General features: G+C 55.2%; 1 protein-coding gene across 1 annotated transcript in view; it reads left to right on the top strand.

The window, feature by feature from the left end:
* The window catches only part of RTN4R (reticulon 4 receptor), a gene marked incomplete at its 5' end in the record, with an annotated part of 116,268 nt that overhangs the window by 32,692 nt on the left and 60,070 nt on the right, over nt 1-23,506 (top strand). The window contains 2 exon segments of the mRNA XM_082007762.1: nt 923-970; nt 973-1,002. Of these exon segments, the coding sequence (XP_081863888.1) occupies nt 923-970; nt 973-1,002 (78 nt within the window).

Genomic DNA, 23,506 nt, shown 5'->3' with positions numbered 1-23,506 from the left:
CACCAGCAGAAGCGAATCGCGGCGACGGGGCCTGGCCGGGCAGAGGCTCTGCCCTCCCGGCTGCCTCTCGCCGCCCCCCCGGGGGAGCAGCCCGGCTCCAGGGGCCGCAGCGGGGGAAACGCCACCGGCCGAGGCCTGCGGCGCCCCGCTGCCCCCCGCGGCGCGGCCACCGCCGGACCTCCCGAGCCGTCGCCCCGGGGGACCCTGGGGGGGTCCCGGGCCGGGCCTTGCGGGCGCGGCGGCCGCGGGAGGTGGAGGGGAGCGGGCGGGGCCGATGGCCGCAGTCGCCCGGGCGTCCCTATCCGCGGCTTCCTTTAGGTGGCACCTCTCCTCCAGGAATGAGCCGCCAGGCCCCTCACCGCCCTGCCCGGGCCGCGGCCGCGCACCGCGGGGGCTCCGCCGCGGAGCCGCCGCCGTCGGAGCGGCCTCTGCGCGCTCCGTCTGCCCCCGGAGCCGCCCCTCCCTCCCGCTCTCCATCCCGTGCCCGTCTCCCCCGTCCTCCCTCTCACTCCTCCAGCCAGTAAATCCGATCTAGGCTGATTCCTCTCACGTCAAACCACATGATCCCATAAAACATTCATCGCCTCTCCAGCCCTGCGCCCCGCTCGCTCGCTCCCGGGATACAGTGCAGCAGGCTCCGCGCTCCCCGCCGCCGCGGGATCCGCCGCAGCCCCGGCCCCGTGCGTGCGGCGGGCGGGAGGGAGGACGGAAGGACGGAGGGAGGAGGCAGGCAGGCAGGCGGGCAGGCAGGCAGGCAGGCGGGCAGGGAGGGGGAGCCTCGCCTGGATGCTGACTCCAGCTCGGGGGCTGCTCACTCCCCCGATGAGCGAGGGCGCCGGCACAGGGAGAGCCCCCTCCCCGAGCGCCGCCGCTCCGCGCTCGGGCTGAAGTTTTGCGCGGGGATCTGCCCCGCTTTCGCAAGGATTGTACCGCTGCCGCTCGACTTTGCGCCTCCAGACGTGCCTTCCCCGACCCCTAAGATGAAGAGGGCGATAGCTGAAGGTAGGTGCGTCCCCGTCGTCGTCCCCACCCCCCCGCCGGGACTCCACCGCTCCCCGGGGGGCGGCAGGGCAGGGCGCGGCGGCCGCGTCCCCAACTTCGCACCGTACCGGGAACTTCCCTCGCTGCAACTTTTTTTTTTTTTTCCCCCGCGGAGCCGGCGGGAGCGGCCAGGTCCCGCCGCGGGGGAGAGGGGCCGGACCCCGGGGGCTGGGCTGGGCGAGGGCGGCCGGCGGGGCACGGCGGGAGCCGGGCGCTCGGCCCGGGAGAGGCGGCGGGGAGGGCGCGGGGGGAAAGGGAGCGCCGTGGCCGCGGGAGAGGCCGGAGGGGAGCGAGCAGCGGGCTGCACGGCACGGCACGGCTCGGCTCGGCTCCAGCCGCGGAGCCAGACAACGGGGTGGAAGGAGAGCAGCGGGCTGAGCCCCTTCCAGCCCCAGCCCCGCGGGGCGCCGGTCGGCCTCCCCCTGCCTCGGCTCGGCCTTGGGGTGTCCGGGCTGCCCCCGAAGCTGGAGTAGGCGAGGCGCCGCCGGGGGAAGCGGCATCCCGCGATCTCAAGCCCGCATCCCGCGGGAGCGCGGAGCTGCTGCCCCGGCGGAGGGGGGCGGAACGGGCAGGCCGGCTTTGCCCCCGCTCCCAGCCCGGCCGGCGGGGGAGCGCCGGCTCCGCTCCGGGCCTGGCCGCCTGCCGGTGCCTCCGGTCGGGGAAGTTTGCGGAGGCTCGTGGAGCCCGGAGGGACGGCGATTACCGGAGGGCGGCGGGTGCGCCCCGCAGCGCCCCTCCCTCGGGGTCTCCCCTGCTTCGCCTCAGCCCGGTTGTCCTTTAGTCAGAGGCTGGGAAAGAGCTGGGAGTGCGGAGGGGGGACCCCCACGGCGGCTCGCCCCACTGGGGAAGAGGCACCCAGCATGCGGCGGGGCCGGCCGGGCAGAGCCTCCTCAGGCTGAAACCAGCCATTTTTCATCTGTTCCGGCAGCCCCGGCGGTGGTCTCTGTTTGCCGGCTCCCAGTGTGCAGGGCTGGGGCTGCGGCCGCGGTTAGAGCTGCCCCGCCGCACAGCCTTGGCCGTTTGCAGTCGCTCCGGGTGAAACCCGAATTAAAGACCTGCGTTTGGAGGAACACACGCTCTCACGCTGCAGGTTCAGACCACTTGGAGAAGCATGTGCCACCCAGGTGTGCTTGCTGGAAACCCAGCCCACGGGTTGCAATTTTTGACTCCAGTGATCAACCCATTGTAGGAGCTCCACCGCTGTCCAGGCTTCTGGACAGGGGACCGTTTGGCATGCAGAGAGCCTCTTGGTGCACGGGGTCTCTTCCCGTGTGTGCCATCGCCAGCTTGCTTCCTGTTCCCATCAGGGACACAAATATAATTGGGTTTTTTTTTTTTTTTGGAGGGCACTCTGTCTGATTTATTTCTGATGATCAAAGGACATACCCAAGCTCTGGTCCAAATGGCACACCACCTCCTTAAGAGAGTTTGCACCATTTTTAATTCCGAAACGGCCAATTTATTCCTGTGTGGGAAACACCTTGGGAGCAGGTTGCAGCGACGGCTTCTCCTGCGGGCCCTTAGGGGATACTGATACTTCAGCATCCATTTGCTACGTGCTGCACCGTAGCCTGGTGCATGGGTTACCCATTGATCTGAACCCAGTGGCTGCGTGCTTGTGCACAGACTCACGGTGCCGAGCTGGCGGCGCGGGCTGTTTGCCTGGCGTGGTGCTGTCGGGCGGCTGTCAGCTGCGCAGAGCGGTGCCCAGCCATGGGTGTGGTGCAGGCGCCCAGGATAGCCTCTCCCGCGCCGTTCGCCATCCTGCTGCAGCACAGCACTTTCTCTACACTGTGACATTCCCGGCTGCTACCAGCATAATGTGAAACAACACAGAAGATAATGAAATATAAAAACTGTGTTACAACGGCTTTATTTATAGAACAAAGCTTTGAGGGGTTTGGGTTTGAATTATTTTTTTTTTTCCTGCTGTTTATGAATTGCTCCTGTGAGAGGCTGGGTAGCCTGGATTGCTGGTAGGTGTGACTGTAAAGTCCTTATGAACCTTGGGACATTATGTTTAGATGAGTGACCATCCTACTGTATCTGGACTACATTTCCCACCATGAGCTGCCAGAATACTTCAAGTGCCTTGTCAGCCAGAAATAGCCACCAGGGGCAGTTCCACAGGCAGAGCTTTTGCCTGGTATTCTCAGCACTTACTGCCTTATTAACACAATTTATTTATATTGAAAGAAGTCTTTCCATGCTTATCCCTTTATAAAATTTATTATTAAAAAAAAACCCAAACACAAAACCCTGTAATATGAGAACTTACACCACCTCAGAGACTACTTATTCACTGATGTGAGAGCAGCTCTTCCTTTTTCTTAAGAGAAAACATCTTTCATCAGTGTATTATTTTGTATTTCCTTTCTGTATAATGTTCATTTTGTATCAAGGGGCCGCAGCATTTCCTGGGCTTGGTCCCCTCTTCCCCACCAGGCGGCATATACCTCAGTCCTATATTCCGTGGGACCATCAAGGGCTGTGTTTGGAGAGGGTTTCTAAAGAGGAATATCAGGGCAGAAAGCTGGAGGTGCCGTTGCGCTGCTCTGTGCCTGGGCGTTGTAAGCAGTGCAGATGTTGTTGCATCCCTGCTGATTCTGTGGTGTTTTCCCCACTAAGAGCGATAGAGAAAGCTGGTCCAGAAAATAAGTTAATTAGAAGCAGCGAGAAAGCTGCCGCTGCTCTCTCTGCTGCTGTGGCTTATGGGCAGCATGTGCCTGTGCTGCTCACCGCCAACACAGGGGAGCACGGCTGTCCTGTTCTTGCAAGCCCAGTCTTTCATTAATTACCTCGATCTGGTGTTCAGATGCTCTGGGCTTTGCTTGAGTAAAAACCTCCTGGGAGCCTGTGCTGCTTGTAAGTGTGAAGGAGTTGTTGGTGGGAAGGAGCAAGGGGAGGAAGGGGACAGTTTGCTACCCAGCTGAGATACCTCCATCTGCTTTTGTGTGCTACCTGCCCTGCTCGGGGGCTTGGAAGGAGCGGGCAGGGGAATGGTTGTCTGTCTCTACACTCGGCCCAGTGGCTCAGTGTGGAGTTGGAAGCTGGCAGAGGATGTGGGGGTCCACAGCTCACATCCTCACAGATGTCTTGATAATTCCGTGACAATCATTATGCTAGTAATGAAGACCTGTGCCTGTGTAATCCTCTTCTGACACCAACGATGACTTTGGCCATTAAGCCTTCCAAAGGAATAAGCAAAATGTGAAAATCCAGAAGCACCTCTGAGAATTTTCCACCCTCTTTGGCTTGGAAGCAGCGAGGGAGACTGTGAAATGGGGGCAGGGAAGGGGAAGGATGCTCCGGAGTCCAGCTCTCAGGCACACTGCTACACACCCTGTGTGCACAGTGGTACCAGCTGTGGGGAGCTGCTGCCTACCCCGGGAAGTGCAACATCTTCCTTCCCTTCCCATCCTCCTAAGCCGTGAGGGAGAGGAGGAGGGAGAGGGAAAATCAGTCGAGCCAGAGCCTCAGCAGAAAGCAGGACAAGGAAGATTGCAAAGAGCTGAGCTCTAATCTCTGCTCTGAGCCTGCACATGGCTGCTGTGCCGTTGCTCACGCAGCTCGGCCCCGCCGTGCCGCAGGGTGCCATCCCGGTGGGGCGGCTGGAGCCACAGTCCCGGCGCAGGATTCACCCTGCACGTCCAGCCGGAGGCGGAACCGAGTGGAGAAGAAAGGAGTCGGTCTAATTAGGTGTGTATTCTCTTCCCCTTGGATTTGCAATACTTTCTGCTGCTGTCACCTTCATTAAGACATATCGCTGAGTGCCAAGCTCCTCTTTTGATGTTCCTAAAGAGTTTGGATTTTTTATGCAGGAGGCACGCACACAGTGGAATAGGAGTATCCTGTACTGCTGCAAAGAGGGGCTGTAAGAGGCAGTGTCACAGTATGGTCCCTGCAAGGGCTGGGAATTGCCCTAGCGCTTCTCCCTCCTGTCCACGTAGCAGGCTTTGTGCCGCGTCCTGGAGCCAGATGGATCTGTCTGGGGTTCGTGACTAACAGGGTTTCAGGGCTTCTCCATTACAGACACACACCGAGGTGTGGGAGGGAGGAGGGAGGCTTGTGATCGACAAAGCCCAGCCTCTCCTCCTCTTCCATGCTTGTGGTTGCAACTCCTGGAGGTTTCCAGAGACTGAGGGAAAAGGGAGACAATTGTACTGAAAAGTCATAATCAGTGAAAAGAAGCAATCCTTCCATGTTTGCACAGAGATGCCAAAGCAATTCATACAGACCTTGCTAAAATGTGCAAACTGCCTCCAGCCTGTGCTGGTGTCTTACTATGGCTATTGGGACACACAGCAGCGTGAGTTTTGGGTGGATGATTATCCGTTACGGTGGTGTTCAGTGATGATATGTAGACTCGGAGCAGAGTGGTGTCAAAGTGACACAGATATTTCCTACGGTGTGTGTGCAGCACGCATGGAAAGGCGCTGCCTGGATGGAAGGCAACATCTGCATGTGGTGTTGCACCTGCTCTGTCCATATTTACTTTGTGTTTGGAGAGCTCCTGGAAGCCAGAGCTTCTGGAGTCTGGCCCTGGCCCTGCTTCTGACTTCTTTGTATCCTTGACCAGGTCAATGAGCCTTTCTGTGGTTTAGTTTCAGCTTTTCCAGCTCTAACGCTGGGATAGTGATGCTGAGTTATTTCTCAAGGGACCCAGACTATGCTTAAAGGTCAGAGTCCAGAGCTGGAATGTTGAGGTTGCAATTGCCAATGGCTTCTTTAGCAGTGACACGATGTCAAGCGACAAGACTGATGATCCTCTCCTTAGGGGTGTTGCTGCAACAACAGCAGGTTTGTCTCAGTGGTCTGGCCTGCCTTCCTCACCACTTTTGCATTGTCGCTTGGACCTGATCAATAGCACCGGCAGATTTTACAGTATTTATCGTCTCGCTCAAGTTTCTGCTCCGGGAATCAGAGGCTTAGAAAAGTACCTGAATTTTATTTTGTAGCCTTCCTAGTTGTCAAGAAAAGCAGAAGCATTACACAAGCATCTGCAAGACGTTGAGGAAGTTGGAAGCAAGAAAGTACCCCAATGCTGTGATTTTTAGTACAGTTTCTTGGTAGCTCGGCTGCATGAGGCATCAGCCTGGCGACTGGCAAGTGGCAGGCTGCGACCCTTCTCCCCCAGGCAGCCAGCAGCGTTAGGGTCCTCTCTGCATGGGTCAGGCAGGGCAGGGGTTTACAGAAGATTTGCTTTCATGAAATCACAGAATAGTCTGGAAGAGACATCTGGAGGTATCTAATCGACCTCCTGCTCAAAGGAAGTTTGAAATTTGCTAATTTCAAAGCTAGATCAGGTTGCTCAGGGGCTTCTGCCAAGGATGGATGTCATCTCCAAGGATGGAGATATCCGCTCCTCCTCCATTGCTCAGACTTGGCCTGTCTGGCCAAGGCTGCTCAAGCCCTTTGTCACCTGGCCTTTGGCATGGTCAGGGGACCTCTTGTCTTGTAACTAGGCATGGCAGTGGTGGAGCAAGAGTGCCGGTGCACATAGTGCCTGGGTCTGTGCCTGATGGGAGTTAGTTCTCGTTTCTGCGAGGGCAGGAGCAGGCAGTGAGGGAGATACGAAGGAGGACCTGAGAGTGGGGGTCACAGTCAGGGTCCCTGGCAGGGGCACTGGGGAAGGCAGCAGAAACTTCGAGACATTTCTGTCTTGTGCCTGTGTGTTTGCTATTCTGTTTGTGTTTGGGGGTGAAGCCCTTGGATGTATTTTCTGTATACTTGTTGCAGCTCTCCCAGCATGGTGTCCCACATCTATGTTTGTTAAAGCAGAGTTTCTCAGAAACTCTTTAGTCCTCAAACGCACCCTGTGCTCGAAGCCTTTCCTGGGCACTGTGCAGTGGCAGAGACTTCTCTGAGGACATGGTTTGGCATGGCCAAATCCCAGAATCCTGGAGATGGTGGGGAACGCTGGTGGGAAGTGTCCTCTGGAGGGTCCAGACTCCCACCCTGAGCAGGGCTATTGCTGACGTCAGGTCAGGTCTGCTGTGACTTTCTCTAGCTGAGCCTTGGAAACCTCCAATGATGGAGACTTGCTGGAGACTTGCTGGCCTTTCCCATAATTGGAGCAGATTAAAAACATTTTCCTAGTGTCCGAACTGAACCTCTCAAACTGCAGTTCTTGGCCATGGCTCCTTGCTGTGTCATCTGGCCTCACAAAGCTGTGTTTGGTTCCATCATCCTTACAGCTGCCTGCGAGTAGCTGCAGGCTGCAATTAGATTGCCCCTTCACCTCCTCTTCGCCAGATCCAACCATCCTAACTCCCTCTATCTGACAAATGTCCTACAAGGGACATTTGCTGTAGGTTTCTGACCACCTAGCTCACCCGTCACTGAACTTTTTTGGTTTCCCCACATTAATTTTGGGCTCAGGGGACCACAACTGGACACAGTGTTCAAGGTGCCGTCCTGGGTGGAGAGAGGCAGTAACTTCGGTCACTCTGATTCTCCAGATCACCCTGCTGAATGGTTGGCTCCCCATGCTGCTGCCCAAGTTCCAGTCCATACAGCTAAGGAGATGCTAAGCCCTTGACATGGGTTGCCACCTTCTTTCCACCATCGACACCTGTAGGTGATCAAAATCCTTTTGTGAACTGATGCTTGTTTTGCTGCTTACTTCCTGGAGGCGACTCAGAAAAACTGTCTTGTCCTGCATTTCTGTACTTCCTCCAAGGAGGTCTCCATGAAGGTCTTGAGAGTCTTTATTGTCAGCTATGTTTTGATCCCCATCTGCAGCTGCAGTTCCACGCAGAGATGAAAAAAGGCACAGAGAAAGCAAAGGCATCCCACCAGTAGAGTGAGGTTCACTGCCCAGATGGGAGTTTCCAGCCTGTCACAGCTTTGCTCCATCTTGTGGGAGTTCGACACATTCCCTCGGATGGCTTTTTGAATCTTTTGCCCTTTTAACAGTTGTGCTTTCTTTTATTTCCCTGTGTTGCACCTTCCGCTGGAAACAAAGGAATGTTTGCATTCAAGTTTGATGCTTTCTTTTCTTCCCTGAGTGCACAGGATAATTATAGTGCCTTGCATGGACTTGTACTAATTGATCAGTTATTAGTGATAATTATAATTTATGTGATGGTTTAGGAAGAAGGGGCACTTCTACGGTAAGAGTGATGCTCCGAGATAACAGTTCAGTATTGCTTGCTGATGTGTCAGATCATGTGAGCTGCTCACTGGGGAAACGGGTTAACTTTTTTTTTGGTGTTGTTAAGAACAAATCTTTTGCAAGAACCATCTGGCTGCTAAATTCTCCTCCTGAAGCTGTGCAGTTTGCTGGGAGTTCATTGTGTCTTTAGCTACTAAAGAGAAAGTAAAAGTGACTGATTAGTCTAAGACTGGGACCATTCACATCAAAGTGACAGATTTTGTGAGCTGGATTTGGGAAAGTGTTTAAAACTGGTGTGTTTTCATTAAATTTTGAAGACTGTGGGCAGAACTACGCTCTCAGCACTCCAGCACAGCTCTCAGCTCTGCACCCTGCGTCGTTATGTCAGAGTGAATTGTGTGGCTGTTAAAATTTGTGTGTGCTTGTTTGATGACTTTAAATATTGATTTTAATTGTGCGTCTTTCTCCAGACGGTGAGTGATGATCAGAGTCGCGTACAATACGCCATGTGCATAACACAGCACCGTGCACAGGGAGGAGATGTGGATCCGGTCTCTTAGGCGGAAGGGAGGAGGGAGAGGAAAGCACAAATCTTTGGAGGCCCCAAATTCAGCTTTCCCTGCTTCCACGTAATGCAGGGGCCTTTCTCAGCGACACGCCATCAGCTGCTGGGCAGGTCAGGATTTCAGAAGCCTTTTGCGAGTGCTGGCATCAGGCTGTGAAGGCTACATGCCCTCCTCTGACAAAAGGCGTCTTCTGAAATCCTAAGAGCAAATACCGAGTTTGTTAACGTTGTCTTTGTCTCTGCAGAGAAGAACAATCACCTGGAAGCCACTGGGACCTTTAGCACTTGCACATCTCCACGTTTTGAGGGGCGGTGGGAAGCTGCAGCGTGAGCAGCGGGGGAGCAAACCCCTCTCCCTGGGCACGGGTCCCTTCCCAAGTGTGCGCGGCCAGCATGGATCTGGCTGTGATTAATGCTTCCCATGCCTGTGCAAACATGGTTAGCGTTGGCTTTACACTAGAGGGCTGTCTGTCCCTTTCCCTTCAGAGAAAAGGCGTGAGCCTGTGTGCTGCGAACGCTCTTGTCGTTCACAGCATCCACGGAATTTGACAGCGGCTCATTTTGTCAGGTGGGTAATGCGGTGCGGGCTTGTATTTACTGCTCACCTCCTCTCCTCGTGCTGCATGAGAACATCTGTGTCCTGGTCTGGAGGGCACTTTGAAGCTGTTTGTCTCGGGTGACATGAAGCCTCTCTGGTTTTATTGCCTGGCACTGTCCTCCTGCACAGGTCAGCAGCCTTTTTGCAAGAACCAGCATGCTTCAAACCAGCGGTAGTCTTCCCCTCCTGCTTCTTCAGGCCACTTTTGCTGTCAGGAGTAATAGCACCAAGTGTTAGTGCTTGCTCTGGGTTTCCAGGGGTGTGGCATCTCCTGCTGCTGCCCTGTGCTTGTGAGGAGCTGCAGCCCTGCGCGTTGGCAGATCCAGTTCTGCAAGCTGTGGAGTGCACCCAGGTGGGAGATGCTTTGGAAACAGCTACTCTGGGCAGGAGGAGGGTCTTCCGTGTCCTGGGGATGAAAGAGATTTGGCAGCTTTTGTTCCATAAGCTCAGGGGGGATGGCTTCCTCTGGCTTTTCTACTAAAAAGCAGGGCTGGGACTTCTGTAGGGACCTTGGCTACCATGAGGGCAAATTGCTCCAGGTCCACGCAGGCACTCGTGTCACAGGTTTGTTTAATTCTGTCCCCACTCACCTTCATCTAGACTGACTTTAACTGGGGTGAAGATGAAACCAGCTGAGGTTTGCCTTCGCTCAAGAAACTTGGTTTGAATCCAGACCTTTCCATAGAGCGGTGTGGCTGCCTGGAGAGATGCAACTGCAAACACAAGCCCCTCAGTGACGTCCAAGCGCAGTGTGCCAGCTGCGTTCCGGGAATTTGTTTCCATTCCTGGATGCCTATGCAGTCAATGTTTGGCTTGGTTTGGGCAGCAGTGGCGTTAATGGAGAGCAGCCAAGTCCCTTGGCCTTTGCTAACAAGAGTCTGCTTGAGCGAGCAGGGCTGGAGATGGGGAGGGTGCGGTGAAGTGGCCAGGAGCCAGGGGAGGGAGGCACTGGTGGGACGGAGTGCCGTGCTGGGCACGCTCTGGGGACGAGTCCTGCACAGACTGAAGTGAACACCGACAGGTTCTCTGTCAGCAGCTAATTTATCAAGTCCAGAGACTCCTCTCCCTCCCTCTTTTCTCAATTTGCAGTTAATACACCCTGAAGGGAGGGGGGAATTAATAATGGTAATTACAGCAGCTCACAGTCCTGAGCAGTAGCATTAACCACATGAGCTGTGATGGATGGTGGGAGGCTGCTCTGCCACGAGAAAGCTGGACGTGGAGATGGCCTGTTGGACCTGCTCTCTGTCCACCACCGCCCACGGGGTGGGACGGCAGCTGCTGCCAGATGTGAGGCAGGAGGGAGATCGGCGGTGGACTGAGATCTGCCGTCATCTGAACTCGGGACAGGGATGTCCCCGGGCTGAGCATCAGGGGTGAGCCCAGTTGCTGCCCAGGGATCCCCTGCTGCAGGCAGGCATCGCCTTGCTGCCTGCTCCTGGCCTGGGACCTGCTGCAGGAGCTGGGAGCATTGCCGGACTCCTGACATTGCACATCTGCCTTGCCTTTTTGCAGCGGTCCTGCTCCTCTTCCAAACACCTGCAGACCTTGCCCTGGGGTGTCCGTGGAGCAGAGCAGCCCAGCTCTTTCCAGAGACGAGCAGCAGCGCGTGACCAGCGTGGGATTTCGGCGTGAGAAGGCAGCGTGCTAGTGCTGCCTTTCCCTGCCCACGGTGTGGGACGTTCCCTGCCTGTGCACCCGGCCGGGCTGGTGTGCCGGGCAGTTGGGGAAGTCCCTGGGAAGCTGCCCAGGCTGGGCTGGTGGGCTGCACGGCTGCACCCCAGACCCTGCTTGCCCCCACATTTGCACTCCTCTGTGGACACCAACAGCGGCCGAATCCCTCGCTTGGCTGGTTCAATTTCAATCTGCAAAATGAATTTTAGACTCTCTGGGTGAGGCAGTGTTAGCAGAGAGCAAAGGGATTCTGCCAGCCAAGCTTGTCTGGGCATTACGGGGGTGTCAGCTCTTGCAGGCTTTGGCATGTCATCCTTAAGCCTTCATTTCTGACATTGTGCGGTGAAGTGAGACTTCAGCTGGGGCTTGGAGGCAGAGCCTGGCCAAAGGGCCTGTGGCTTGAACCTGACACTGGAAGAGGTAACGTCTTTGGGTTTGATGTTACCCACAAGAGAGATGAACCATCTCTCCTGGTCTTTTTAGCAAGAGCTGTTTCTATCACGACACAATTTTTGCTGCTGGGGCACTGGCTGTGCTCCGAGGGAAATGCAGTGTCTAGAAATCAGGCAGTGGTTTTTTAAACGGCGTCCCAAGTCAGCGAGTACTGTTCCAGTTTTCCTGAGGCTGCATCCTCTCCTGTGTGCAGCGGAGGGTGGTCCTGAGCCCCCCGAAGAGGCTCTGTGTGGGGCTGGGGTTCTGCTGGTGCTCGAGCAATGCGCCTGCCCGGGCTTCGCTTTCCTGCTCGACGCGTGGCATTGTGTCCGAAAAATGGGCCCGTTTTCTCCCAGGTTGGATGGAAGCACCAAGGGAGCCGCGCAGCAAAGAGAGACGTTTGTACGAGTGGCAGAATAAATGAATCTGAGCTGCCTCCTGGGAACCAGCGCAGAAGAGGCTGACTTTCCTTGGCCATGGCTTTCCAGTGGGAAATGCTCTTCTTTCACTGTATTTATTTTTGGCTTTCCTAGTATTTTGCTAGGCTTACAATTAATCCTAAGCTTCTGGGTGGCCAGCTGGGCTGTGGGGACGAAGTCTTCTTCAAAGCAGTTTGCTTGGTCATTTCCTGAGGACCCTGAATTTACTAGGAGCTTGGGAGAGCTTGACCTGGGTTCGCCTGGGGCATGTGCACATGCTGCTTTTGATGGAGAAGAGGTACCTGTGGTTGCAGCCTGCGTGGGGAAGGGGTGGAGAAGCCACTTGGCACTCTCCCATCATATGGACAGGGAATTTGCTCTGCCCTGGGACAGCTGGTATGTTGCTGCTGGGGAAGGGACCAACTGTGTGTCGCTGCATGCATGAGTTGGTGGCATGTTGGCACGGTGCGTGTCGCGTGTGTGTTAGAGCTGGGCTTACTCCTCACCCAGGTACACTTGGCATGTTTTTGCTGTCGTGAGGATCCACCAGAATAGACTTTGCCTGCTCCAGCCTTGCCACCCGTGTAGCATTATGTGAAATACCTTGGGGTTGCGTTGTGGTGGATGGGCTGCAGAACGGGCAGGCGTTGAGAGGAGCTGTGCTGGGCTCCCCAGGACTCCCTGCAGTGTGTGGTCTCTGCCTTCGGTGCTGGAGGGGGATCCCCACCCTCTGATGTATTCGGTGCCTGCCTTTTGAGCTTGTTTTATTGGCAAACACCCAGTGGGTGCCAGCCAAGGCAGTTCTCCGTGTGCTGTTGCCTCCTTTCCCTGCCTGCACCCTCTCCCCTCCTCTTGCTGCAGCTGAGATGGACCCTGTGGAAGTGTTTGAGCTGTTTTGGTTTTGGCTGGGTTTCTGCCTTCCTAGCTTGCTCCTCTCTTCCTAAAATGCAGGCTTCACTGCCGCTCAGCTGAGCATGACTCCCTTGCCATGCACATTTGTGCCCTGTTTCCTGCTCATAAAGCCTCCCTGTAAGGCATGGGCTCAGCGAGGGAAAACTGCTGATGTCAAAACGCCCAAAGAACCCAGAGACGAGCTTGGGGTTTGCTCCACTCGCTGCGTGCTGGTGGGAGGCAGGTGCTGAGCTCCGGCACCCGCTGCTGCCTGCTGCGATGCAGACGGCGTACGGGCCCGCGAGCGGGGCGCGGGGTCGCCCGGCCGGGGCGCGAGGCCCAGCTCCACCGGTGACCCGCAGTCAGGGTCAGGCGAGTGATTTAGCATGTGACAGAGAGAGGCCCCGGGCCGGCGGCTCCCACCGCCCCTGTGTGTGACTGAGTCACGCAGCCCCTCCTGGTAAATCCTTGTCAGCGTGTCATCGTCCTTCTGTCCAGAGAGGAGGGTGACAGTCGTTATGTCTGCCTCCCCCCTGCCTGTCCGCACGCCCCCTGTGTTCAGAAGAGACCGAGTGCAGGCCGAGCATCCCCGGGGGGGAGATCAGGCCAAGCGAGGGCCTGCCGTGCCGCAGGCACCGGCCCAGTTGCTCTGAGCCTGGGGAACGCAGCGCCGGACTGCTAAAAAAGACACGGGAGCACTCCCAGCGTGCAGGGCTGGGGCAGAGCAGGCGTTCGCTGCGCTCTCTAAAACTGTGAATTAAAGGAATGAGCCTAATGCTTGGCTCCAGGGGACATGGGAAGTGATAATGGGAGACAGGGCTGTAATGGCACAGGAATCTCTCAGTATGGTGGGAGCCAAACGGCGCGGCAAGGAAAATTGCACCTCGTCGTGAGTGCCAAAATCGACAGAGAGGAAAAGGAGATGAACAGCGTTTGCGAGTGCACCCCAACAGCTCCTGTAAAAGAGCCTTGACCCACCTTTGGCGGAGGCTGGAGCCAGCCTGCCAGAGCGGCTCGCGTGATCCCCAGCTCCCCCCGCCTGCTTCCTCCCAACCCCTCGTGCTTGGGAAGGGCGAGGGGTGGACGAGATCAGTCGCTCAGGCCACGTGCACGCCCGTGCAGCCTTGCAGGGGCCCTCCGGGCCTTTCTGGATTGTGAGGCTGCGCGCACGGTTGCGAGACCAAAATGCCCGTCGCAGGGTGTGGATGTGCCTGGACGCATGGAGCCGCGGGCGCGCCTGTGGGGCTACATGAGCAGAGGCCACACGTGTGTTTGGACCAGCCAGCGGGGCACGGCGAGTGCTGCACGAGGCGCTGCCTTTGTTTCTGTCATGGGACAGGGATGAGAAATGATCATGGGATGAGCAAACGGCTTGTGAAGGGGAAGGGGCTGCAGCTTGTTTGTCACCCAAAAGAGGTGGGAAGATCAGAGATGTGAAACCAAAATGGTTAAAGAAATGGCTATGCTGAGTACAGGCTAACGACAGGCTTCGCCACGCACCCGGGCAGCGGCCAGCGCTGCTGCCTGCTGCAGGGGCTGAGCCCTGCGTGAGCTGACAGGTTTGGAGCTGGTGAGGCAAGAGGCTCAGCGCCGAGAAAAGTGCGGCGGTGCGCCCTGTCCTCACCTGTGCGCGGGGCTCCCGGGGACTGGGCGTCTGGCGCATGGCCCGGTGCGGGGCACTGGCCACCAGAATGGGAGCGTGTGTGGAGGGGGATAAAAACTGGATGAGGAGAAAATGGAAAATCTGTACGTAAATCAGTGGTGCCTCCTCCCTCGGAGAATCACGGTTCCTTTCACCCCCTTCTCTCCAAAAAGACCTAAATTACCGAGAACACAAAGAAAGTTTGACAAAGAGAGTTTGACATGAAGAGAGCTCAAAGGGTCTGGAGCTACTTGATGTCAAAGGGGGATGGAAACCATGGGCCAGTATATAGGAGAAAGCACGGTGACAAATGGCACAGGGACGATAGCTTGGCTGTTGCTTCTGATGAAACAGCCAGATGGCAACACGCTGAAAAGCGTAGGAGGAGAGTGTTCCACTAGCAGGAGCATCCTCCAGAGCTGCCTCCCACAACGTCCTGCTGAAAGTCCACAGAAGGTGCAGCAAGGGCCACATATTTATATCTTCAGGAAAACATCCAGCAGTGCCAACGTGCAGGCGCTGCTGGAAGGGATGGAGGAGAGCTGAGGCTACAAGACAGCCCTGTTGCCTGCAGGAACGCGAAGAGGGGTCATCACCAGGGCCTGCCACAGCAGCCCTTTCTGGGAAACCAGCAGCTGATGCCGCTGGCCTTGGCACTGCTCCTCTTTGGACCCTGTTTCCTCCTCACCCAACAGTTCTGGGTGCAGGTGCATCCTCGCAACCTGCTCCCTCCCAAGTGTTGCCACCTTGGTTTTTTCCTTCAGAGGAGCTTGCTAAGGAGATGAGACAGTGGGTTATTCTTCAAAGCATAACACAAACATCTGGAGGATCAGAAACAAGGCTTGGGAAACAAAAGGTGGTGGGTAAAGATGAAAATTGAGCAGACATTTAGCAATGTAGGCTATGCATTGCTCAGTGTTACCCAAGGACTGATGCCGAGCTGTGTGGCATTGCTGAGCTGGGAAACTGGTTCTGGAGGATGGTTCTGTGCTCGCTGTTTCTCCCACCTTGTGTGCTGATGAAGAGTTTCTCCCTGTGTTTTAGTGGCTTGTGGCTGAGCCTGGCCCCCTCCCACTGAGAGCCCTCACCGACCGCTGCTTTGCTTCTGCTTAGCTGGAGCCAACCCGTCCCCGTCGGGTGATTCACTCGCGGCTTGTTCATTTGAATTTGTAACAGTCCTTCTGCACACACCGTAAGGAGTACTTAATGTGCAGCATTCTGCTGAGCCCGTAGCCTTTGGAGCTTTTTGTGGAGACTCTTTGTGGCCTCCCTGGACACATCATTGGAGAGATAGAGTCCCAGGCATGCTGCTGAAAGCAGATGTCATGCCAGTTAACACAGAAGTGCCTCCGTTGCTTCTTCCCAGGGTGCTGTTCCTCAGATGGGGTAATGGAGGTAAGCCTGTCTTCCTCCTCGGTGTCCTGGGCCGCTCTACACATGCATGGCCAGATCTTCATCCCCTCCACTGCTTCTGGCCCTTTGGTTTGCTCCCTGTCAGAACTAAAGGCCACTGTGAAGAAGTTGCATGGTGCTACCCAAAAAGGGTCCCTCTGCCCTGGTAGGCACAGCGTGTTTGTGCTCCCTGTGCAGCAGGTTGGCAGCAGTTCGTCCTGAGCGGCTGTCTGGCTCTTCAGAGCAGCACCGGGAAATATGCAAATTTAACCTTTGAATTTACTGTGCTGTTCTTTTCCTGGGAAATGTCACCCAGGGCATCCAGCCAGGATTGCCTTGGGAGGGGAGTGAGCATCAGTGGCATATGCTCTGCCTCTGGGGGTGCATCCGGCCGGCCCACAACATGGGGAGCTGGGGTCCTCCAGGGGGTCTTTAGGGGCTCCCTGCGAGCAGGAGCTCCTGTGCTCTGGAAGCGCTGGGAGCTCCCGTGCTCTGCCTTGCTGTCAGCAGAAGCCGCCCTGAACCGCTGTGATGGCTGGAACATGTTTCGGTGACTTGAGCTGGCTCCTGAGTGACGGAAGGAAGATCATGTCCCCGTCGCTGGGTGTTGGCGGGGGAGCTGTCAGTGGTGACATATCTCACTGCGGCGAGAGCGGCTCGTGGGAGCCAGCGCCAGGGCCGGAGAGGGCTCCTCTGCCGTGAGGGAGGGGAGAGCCCGCGGGGTCGGATCCAGGCAATGCTGTGGCGGCAGGAGGGAGCTCCCCATTCAATTGAATGTGCGGCAGACAAAGAGCTGAAGGGAGTCCCAGCTGTCAAAGCCAGCAGTGGCTGATAAGACTGTCCTAGCTCAGACCAGAGACTAAGATGAAGGGCTGAGTTTACACCCGGAGGTACCTATGGAACAAAAAAAAGAGGTGTGATTGCAGCATGGGCAGGAGTGACTGTGCAAAGAAGATGGATCTCAGCACAGGTGAATAACCAAAGACTATCAACATCCCTGGAGGGCCTTGCCCTGGTTGCTGGACCATCCGTGCCAAAGCCTTTCCTGCCACGTCAGCTCTGTTGGTTTTATAGGAGCTGCTGCCAGCGTGGATATGCCTCTCTCTGCAGCATTTCCACCATGCCTATGTGGGCTGTGCCAGCTTCTGGTGTGGCGCTGGGGAGGCAGAATACACCTGAAGAGTGGTGTGAATGGCTCTGGTTGTCTGGCCCTGGTGCTATGTGTTCCCTGCAGCTTTTTGCAGAGTTATTACGGTTGCCAGTACAGATCTGTCTTTGTTTAGGACAAATGCTTCAGGGCCGACAGAGCAGGAGCTCTCAAAGAACAAGCCAAGGTGTGCAGCTGGGCTCTCCTCCAGGACCCTCCGATAACAGCCAGCGTGGGCAGCTCCAGGCTAGCGAGACCCTGAAATAACAGAGCAGAATGCAACCTGCCTTCACAAGCATCCCTAAAAATAGCAAGGCAGGATGTCCATGTGATGGGTTTCAATAGGAAAATAGATTCATTTCCCAGCTCCCAGAGGGGTTTTTGGAAACAGAAGAGAGTAAATAAGGGTTTTGAAAGTGATGACAAATACCTTGGAGGTGCCCTTCCAAGCAGCCTTGACTGTTTGAAATTACACTCACATCTCCAGTGGCTCTGAGAAGGGGAGCGTGAGGCCCTGAAGATCTCCAGATCTAGTGTGCTCTCATTTGCTTAGGTGCTAATTAAGAGAATGTGGAAGCTCTGCTATGTATTTTGCAACTCTGTAAATTCAGATAAGAGCCATTACCAATCCATCACAAGGTGTATTAAAATCTCCTTAATTAATAAACAATAAACACAGCAGTCTCTGGGAGAAGCACTGGAGGGGAATGCAGGACAGGGATGGACACCGAGTCACCAGGAGATGAGGTGGAGAGGATGCTGCCCCCTCAGTCGTCATCCCCAGGAGCAAGGCAGTGCAGCAGAGGGACTCGTGGCAGGCTCTGTGCAGGAAAGCTGCTGGTCTCACAGCTGATCGCTGAGGGCTGAAGCTGCTGCCAGAGCCCTTGGTTTTGCCAGACGTTTCCCTGTGGCTGCTTGGGCACCGGGAAAGCATCACGTCTTTTTCTCGGCCATGTGGGTGGAAAGATGAGCGCAGTGCAGGGGTGGGTTCCTCTGTCCTGTGCAACTTGGGAGCATATGGCCAATGGCAGGTGTCACCCAGGGGACGCTGGCTCAAGCCCCTGCGGCAAGAAGAGGGCCCTGTACCAGACGTAGCCCGAAGAGACCGCCCGCCGCAAGGCTACGCGGGTTTTCTGGGCTGAAAAATGCTGGATTATTTACACAAAGAAGAATGGCTCCAAACGGAGGTGGGGGTTGGAGTGCTGTCACTTCACAGCCATGGCTTGCACGGAGCATGCCTCTGACCCCACCGGCTAACTGGCCCAAAGCCAACTGCCCCAGCCTTGACCACTGGGGCAACTTTGGGCTTTGCATGCTCCTTGAACACCTTCCTGGTCCAGAGACGCCCCTTCCCAATCAAGTTTTCTTGAAACTAGCACTAATATATGGAGCTTCCACCATATTCACATTTTCTAATGAAAAATTGCCTCTCAGAAGGGGAGTCCTCACTTGCCTAAAGAGAAAGGGTGCTGGTGTTTGCGCTGCAGGTGTGGTTAATACACAGACGCAAGAAGGAGGTGGGTTCCTGGGTGGGGAACTCAAGTCCCAGGTTGTGGTCGGTTTATGTCCCTGGAAAGCTAGGCAGAGAATTGCCCTGTGGCAGACGGAACAGTTCAAGAAAACCCCATGGGTTGTTCTTTCATGGAACTTAGGTCCTGAGAACCGGGGCTTTATCGTCCGCTTTTCCTCTGGGAGCTGGCAAGGAAGGTCCACAGGCTCTTCTGAGTGACATGGAGCAGTTTACTCTCCTTTGTCCCCAGACCTTTTAGCAACAGCTCACTGAGGAATACTTCCATTTCAGGAAGCGTTTCCTCTCCCAGATCTGGATGCTGTGCTGGTGTCACCCACTTCTGTGATATGCTGTCTCTGGGGATCCAGCATTTCAATTCACATTAATGTGCCCGTGGCTTGGGGAGAAGCGGGGACAGACCTACTCCTCTGCCCCTCTTCTCCATGTTGCTCTTCTACTGAATGGGCTGGGCTTTCCTGGTCTCCACTGTCTTTAGGACATCAAGGGCAACAGCTAAGAGGGACGTGGCATTACTACTGGGTGGGAGTGAAGCCAGTAAAAGGAGGTAGCCTGCTTTAACTAGAGCTATCTCAATTAATGTGTTGGCACTGATGGTGCAGTTTCTTCAGGAGCAAGAAGGCAGTTTTGTCCCTTGCTTGGTGAGTTCAGAGCTCTGAATGTCCCTGAAAAGGTTCATTACTTGACTGATCCTGACAACGTGACGCTTCAGCCCACTGCAAAGCCTGCCTTGTCCAAACTGCCTTTTACTCCCTGCGGTGCTCCCGATTTGTGCCAGCTGAGGGCTGATGAGGTGATGTGTGTGACAAGCGTCTGGGTGCTGCGCTCAGAAATCAGCAGGGCTGGAGGAGAACTCGGTAGGCAAAGATGCAAAATCTGAATAATCTGCAGATAGCATCTTAAAGCCCTGACAGGCTCCAGACAGGTGGTTTCTATAACAGACTCTATTCTCCACCTGCCCTGGGGCAGAAATATTGATCTGTCTTCTGCTGGCTGTGCCAGCAGACTGTTCATAAACCCCTCGTGTTCTTCAAGGTCCATTCCTGGACCTGCACCCTCTCCTGACCATCCCCTGCCCTGGGTGAGCACGTGCTGGGCTGCCAGGTCTCCCAGCCCCGCGGAGCCTTGCAGGGCAGCTCCGACAGCCGTGAGTTTGTCCCTTGGGGACAGAGGTTGGGACCCTGGAGTCTGTCCTGCACATGGTACAATTTATACAATTGCTGCGTCTCTGTAAAAAGAGTCTGTCCGGCTCCAAGTTTCACTGTCTAGACGGGGAGCGGGTGGGTTGTGCGGTGATGGCACCCGCACGCACCGTGCCAGCTGTGCTGAGTCAGCTGTCTCCAGCTGTTCCTGAGACAGCTGTGCAACACACTAAGTGGCCATGGCCCTTGTCCCCAGCAAGGGGACCCTGGGGGGTCACCCCAGCCCTTCTCCTCAGGTACCTATGCTAAAGGTTTCCTGCCACCACTGTCTACTGTAACAGGGAGGGTGACAGGTCCGGTTTCAGTGAAAGCTGTGCTGTGGCCTCAGTGCACCTGCGAGGGCTGGGTGGGGGGTGGCAGAGGGCTTTGCATATGGGCTGCATGTGCTGATGGGTCTTTCACAGATTACTGGCCAGGTTAAAGCACTCCGGCAAGTCTGCCCCAGCGCCGTGTAATGCTCCCACGCTGTCTGCCCTGCTGAGAAATGGCACATGGGAACCGCTCTTGCTCCAGCTGCAACCCGGGGGCTCTTTGAGGAGTGCTGGGGCAGCAGACCTGCACCGTCAAACTGGGGGGAGAGGAGGCTGCACGGGATGGAGTGTGGGGCTCTTCCTGGAGAGCTTTGCCTCCTGGATGTGCCTCTGGCTGGCAGGAGGGGCTGCGTGTCCTCCAGAGCAAGGTGAGGGCCAGAGGCTCTCCGTCCCATGTGCTTTTCTCCCCAGGCTGGCTAAAAAGTCTGCATAGAAGTTGGGTGGCCCTCCACACACCTTCAGAGGTTGGCCCTGCCACCAGGCTGAGATGGTTTCTTGGACATGCATCCAGCATCAGAAGCTGTGGGCTGCAGGGATGAAGGGGTGTCTGACCCCATTCCTGTCTTCCTCATGCTGCTTCGCTTGGCTCTGGAGATACTCTGCTTCTCCAGGTCTGCCATGTGATATCTGATCTCTGTGTAATGCCTACAGGTCCCCTGCTGTCTGAGGAGAGGTGGGGCTGCTTAGTTAAAACCACAAATGCTCATTACTTATCCTTGTGGCACTGCTGAGATCATGTTCGTTGAATTGCCACAGACCTCTCTTGCATCTCCAAAGACAGGGGACCTCAGTGGTGGCTAAGCTACACATGAGACAGTCCAGTCCCGGGGGAGAGCGGGGTGACCCATGTGCGGCCGAGAGGATGGTGGCTGGAGCTGGGTTTGGACCGTGAGTCTGGGGTGTCCCTGCAAGCACCCTGCCCCTGGGGCTGGGTCGTGCCTGGGAGCAGAGCGGTGTGCTGTGTCTGCTGTTGCCACCGTCAGCTGGCAGTGTTTGACCAGCAGTGAAGGAATACAACGAGAGGAAATGGCCTCAAGTTGCGCCAAGGGAGGTTTAGATTGGATATTAGGAAAAACTTCTTTATGGAGAGAGTGGTCAAACATTGGAACAGGCTGCCCAGGGAGGTGGTGGGGTCACCATCACTGGAAGTGTTCAAAAAACGTGTGGACACGGCATTTCAGGACATGGTCTAGTGGGCTTGGTGGTGTTGGGTTGATGGTTGGACTTGATCTTAAAGGCCTTTTCCAACCTTAATGATTCTGTGATTCTGTGATTCTGTGATTCTTTTCCAACTTTAATGATTCTGTGATTCTGTGAAAGGCATCATGGTTGGGCTAATTCTTCTGGCATTCACCTGAGGAAGAAGAAATGAGAGGGGAGCCAACTCCTGGCTCGTCTATGCAGAGGCACCTTTGCAGGGAGCTTGCCTGCAAAGTCCTCGCAAGCGTAGCGTCCTGCGGTGCGGGTGTGGGCACACCTGCATCTTCCCTGCCGCAGCCCATGTGTGCACAGCAGGACTGACGGGTCTCCCGTATCTGACAACATATGGCGGTTGCACACATCCAGAGCTGGAAGACATTTTGGGTGAGGGCTGGAACTATAGCAGAGTGCCTGTGCTCCGGGGTTTAGGCATTTCTTCCAAAATTCATTCAGGAGCAAATGTGTGAGCTGCTTGTGCACATGTATAACTGCAGCTGTAAAGGAAAGCAACAGAGGTTTCAAATGGCGCTGCCTGTTTTACCATTTCGGGAAGAAGTGTGTCTTATTATAATTGCCTTGCTTATTTGGAAGAAAAAACCCACTGTAGTTACTAGAAATTCAATATAGAAATTACTAGTTACTACCCTCTGTAGACTAATTTTGAGGGTAGAAGAAGAATGAGGAATTTAATGCACACTATAATGAATGTCAATCTTCTCTCTTAATGAATAGGAATCACAGTTTGCTGCACATTGTAGGGAAATGAAAAGCATCCAAAGTTCAATTCACTTTTTTCTTTTTTTCCTTTCTTTTTTTTTTCTTTTTGAGAGAGATAATACGGTGCACAGCAGATGGGTACATTCATTTGTGAACACTAAGGATTTTTATCTCTCACTATACAAGTCAAGGTTTTCCTTCAGCTGAGCTTTGTAAAATTTCCTATACAAGCTGAGGCATAATGCCATTTACAGAGCTGGATCCTTGAGAGCAAAGTGGGGGTTTTTTTCCCTCCTGTAGCAAACCATCCAGACAATTAAAAGCAAAGATGACCCAGCTTGTGCTTGATATATGCTTGCTATTTTCAGCCATGGCTTTTGCTTGCTGGATTCGTGGAGGAATGTGTGTGTGTGTGTGTGACTGGTGCAATCAGGTCCCTCCGAGGGGACACAAAACCCCGTCCTATCGCTGCACATGAAAGCGGTACTGCTGCTTGCTTTCTTGGCTGCTTCCCTTGCCGGCAGGGACCCCCAATGTGAGGCAAAGGACCAGTCTGCAGCAAGAGCTTTAAATTTGAAAAAGCTGACATGGGACAGCCTCGTTCCTAGCTGCGAAGGCTGTGCAAGAATTTCTGCTTAATAGGAAGGAGAAGGAGGACTTTTCAGCATGGTCCAGCCCCATGGTCCACAGGACCTTGATCTGCAAGAGCTTGCTTTTCTTGGGTGATGCAGGGTCTCTGGAGGAGCAGAGCATCTCGATCACATGGGGGGAAGGATGTCTGTGGAGCTGCAGAGCCTGTTTCAAAAGCCCTTCCTGGTCCCTGTCTCACTGGTGCTGTTCCTTGGCAGCTTTGTCACTGTGGGAAAACCACCTTCCGTATGCTTCAAGGGACCTACTGGAAGTCGCTGAGCTCCTGTCAGTGGTCTCAGTTAAGCCAGGCTGGACTTTTCTATGCCTTTCTCTATGGCTCTATTAATATAGTAGCTAGCTTGGAGACAGTTTTAGGAGACCTTGCTGCAGCCCATGGCTAGAGGCCAGCATCTGAGTGTATTCCCTGAGCCTGAGCTGCCTTTAGGATGAGACCTTGACTGGCTTTTCAGACTTCTTCTTGCATCTCTCAGGCTGTTGAAGTCACAGCGCTTGTCTGCATGGGAGAACCACAGTCACCCGTGGTCCGAGCCAAGCCCCAGCCTGGCTTGGAGGGACACCTCTGGACTAAGAGCTGCAGAAAGAACCCGTGCCTGCTGTAAGTGGCTCCATGTTGATGCACTCTGTATTTTCTTTTAGTTCCTTGAGCTGAACTGCCTTCATGCTCCCAGAAAGGAGCTTTATGAGGCACAGCACCCTCAAATGACCTGCTGTCAGCCTTGCAGGTGGGGCAGAGTGTGCTGAGCCTCTCTGAGGGTTGTGGTCTGGCAGGTGGGACCATGTTCCTGCCCGTTCCCCTGTCCCAAGCCTTGCAGTGCTGCCTGTAGTGGGCCAGGCTGGGCCAGTGCAGCCCACCTGCTAAGCCAGTACTAACTCTGCACTCTCAGACCTTTCTGTGGGAAAATCCAGACCTTGTGGAGCAGTGTCTGTGGGAGGGTCCTGGACAGAGGCTCATCAGAAGGACACTCTGAAGACTATGGTT

The sequence above is a fragment of the Phaethon aethereus genome (genome assembly GCF_964289735.1).
Source record: "Phaethon aethereus genome assembly, chromosome: 17".
Taxonomy (NCBI): domain Eukaryota; kingdom Metazoa; phylum Chordata; class Aves; order Phaethontiformes; family Phaethontidae; genus Phaethon; species Phaethon aethereus.
Note: the sequence above shows the minus strand (reverse complement) of the source record. Positions and strands in the feature narration are given on the sequence as shown.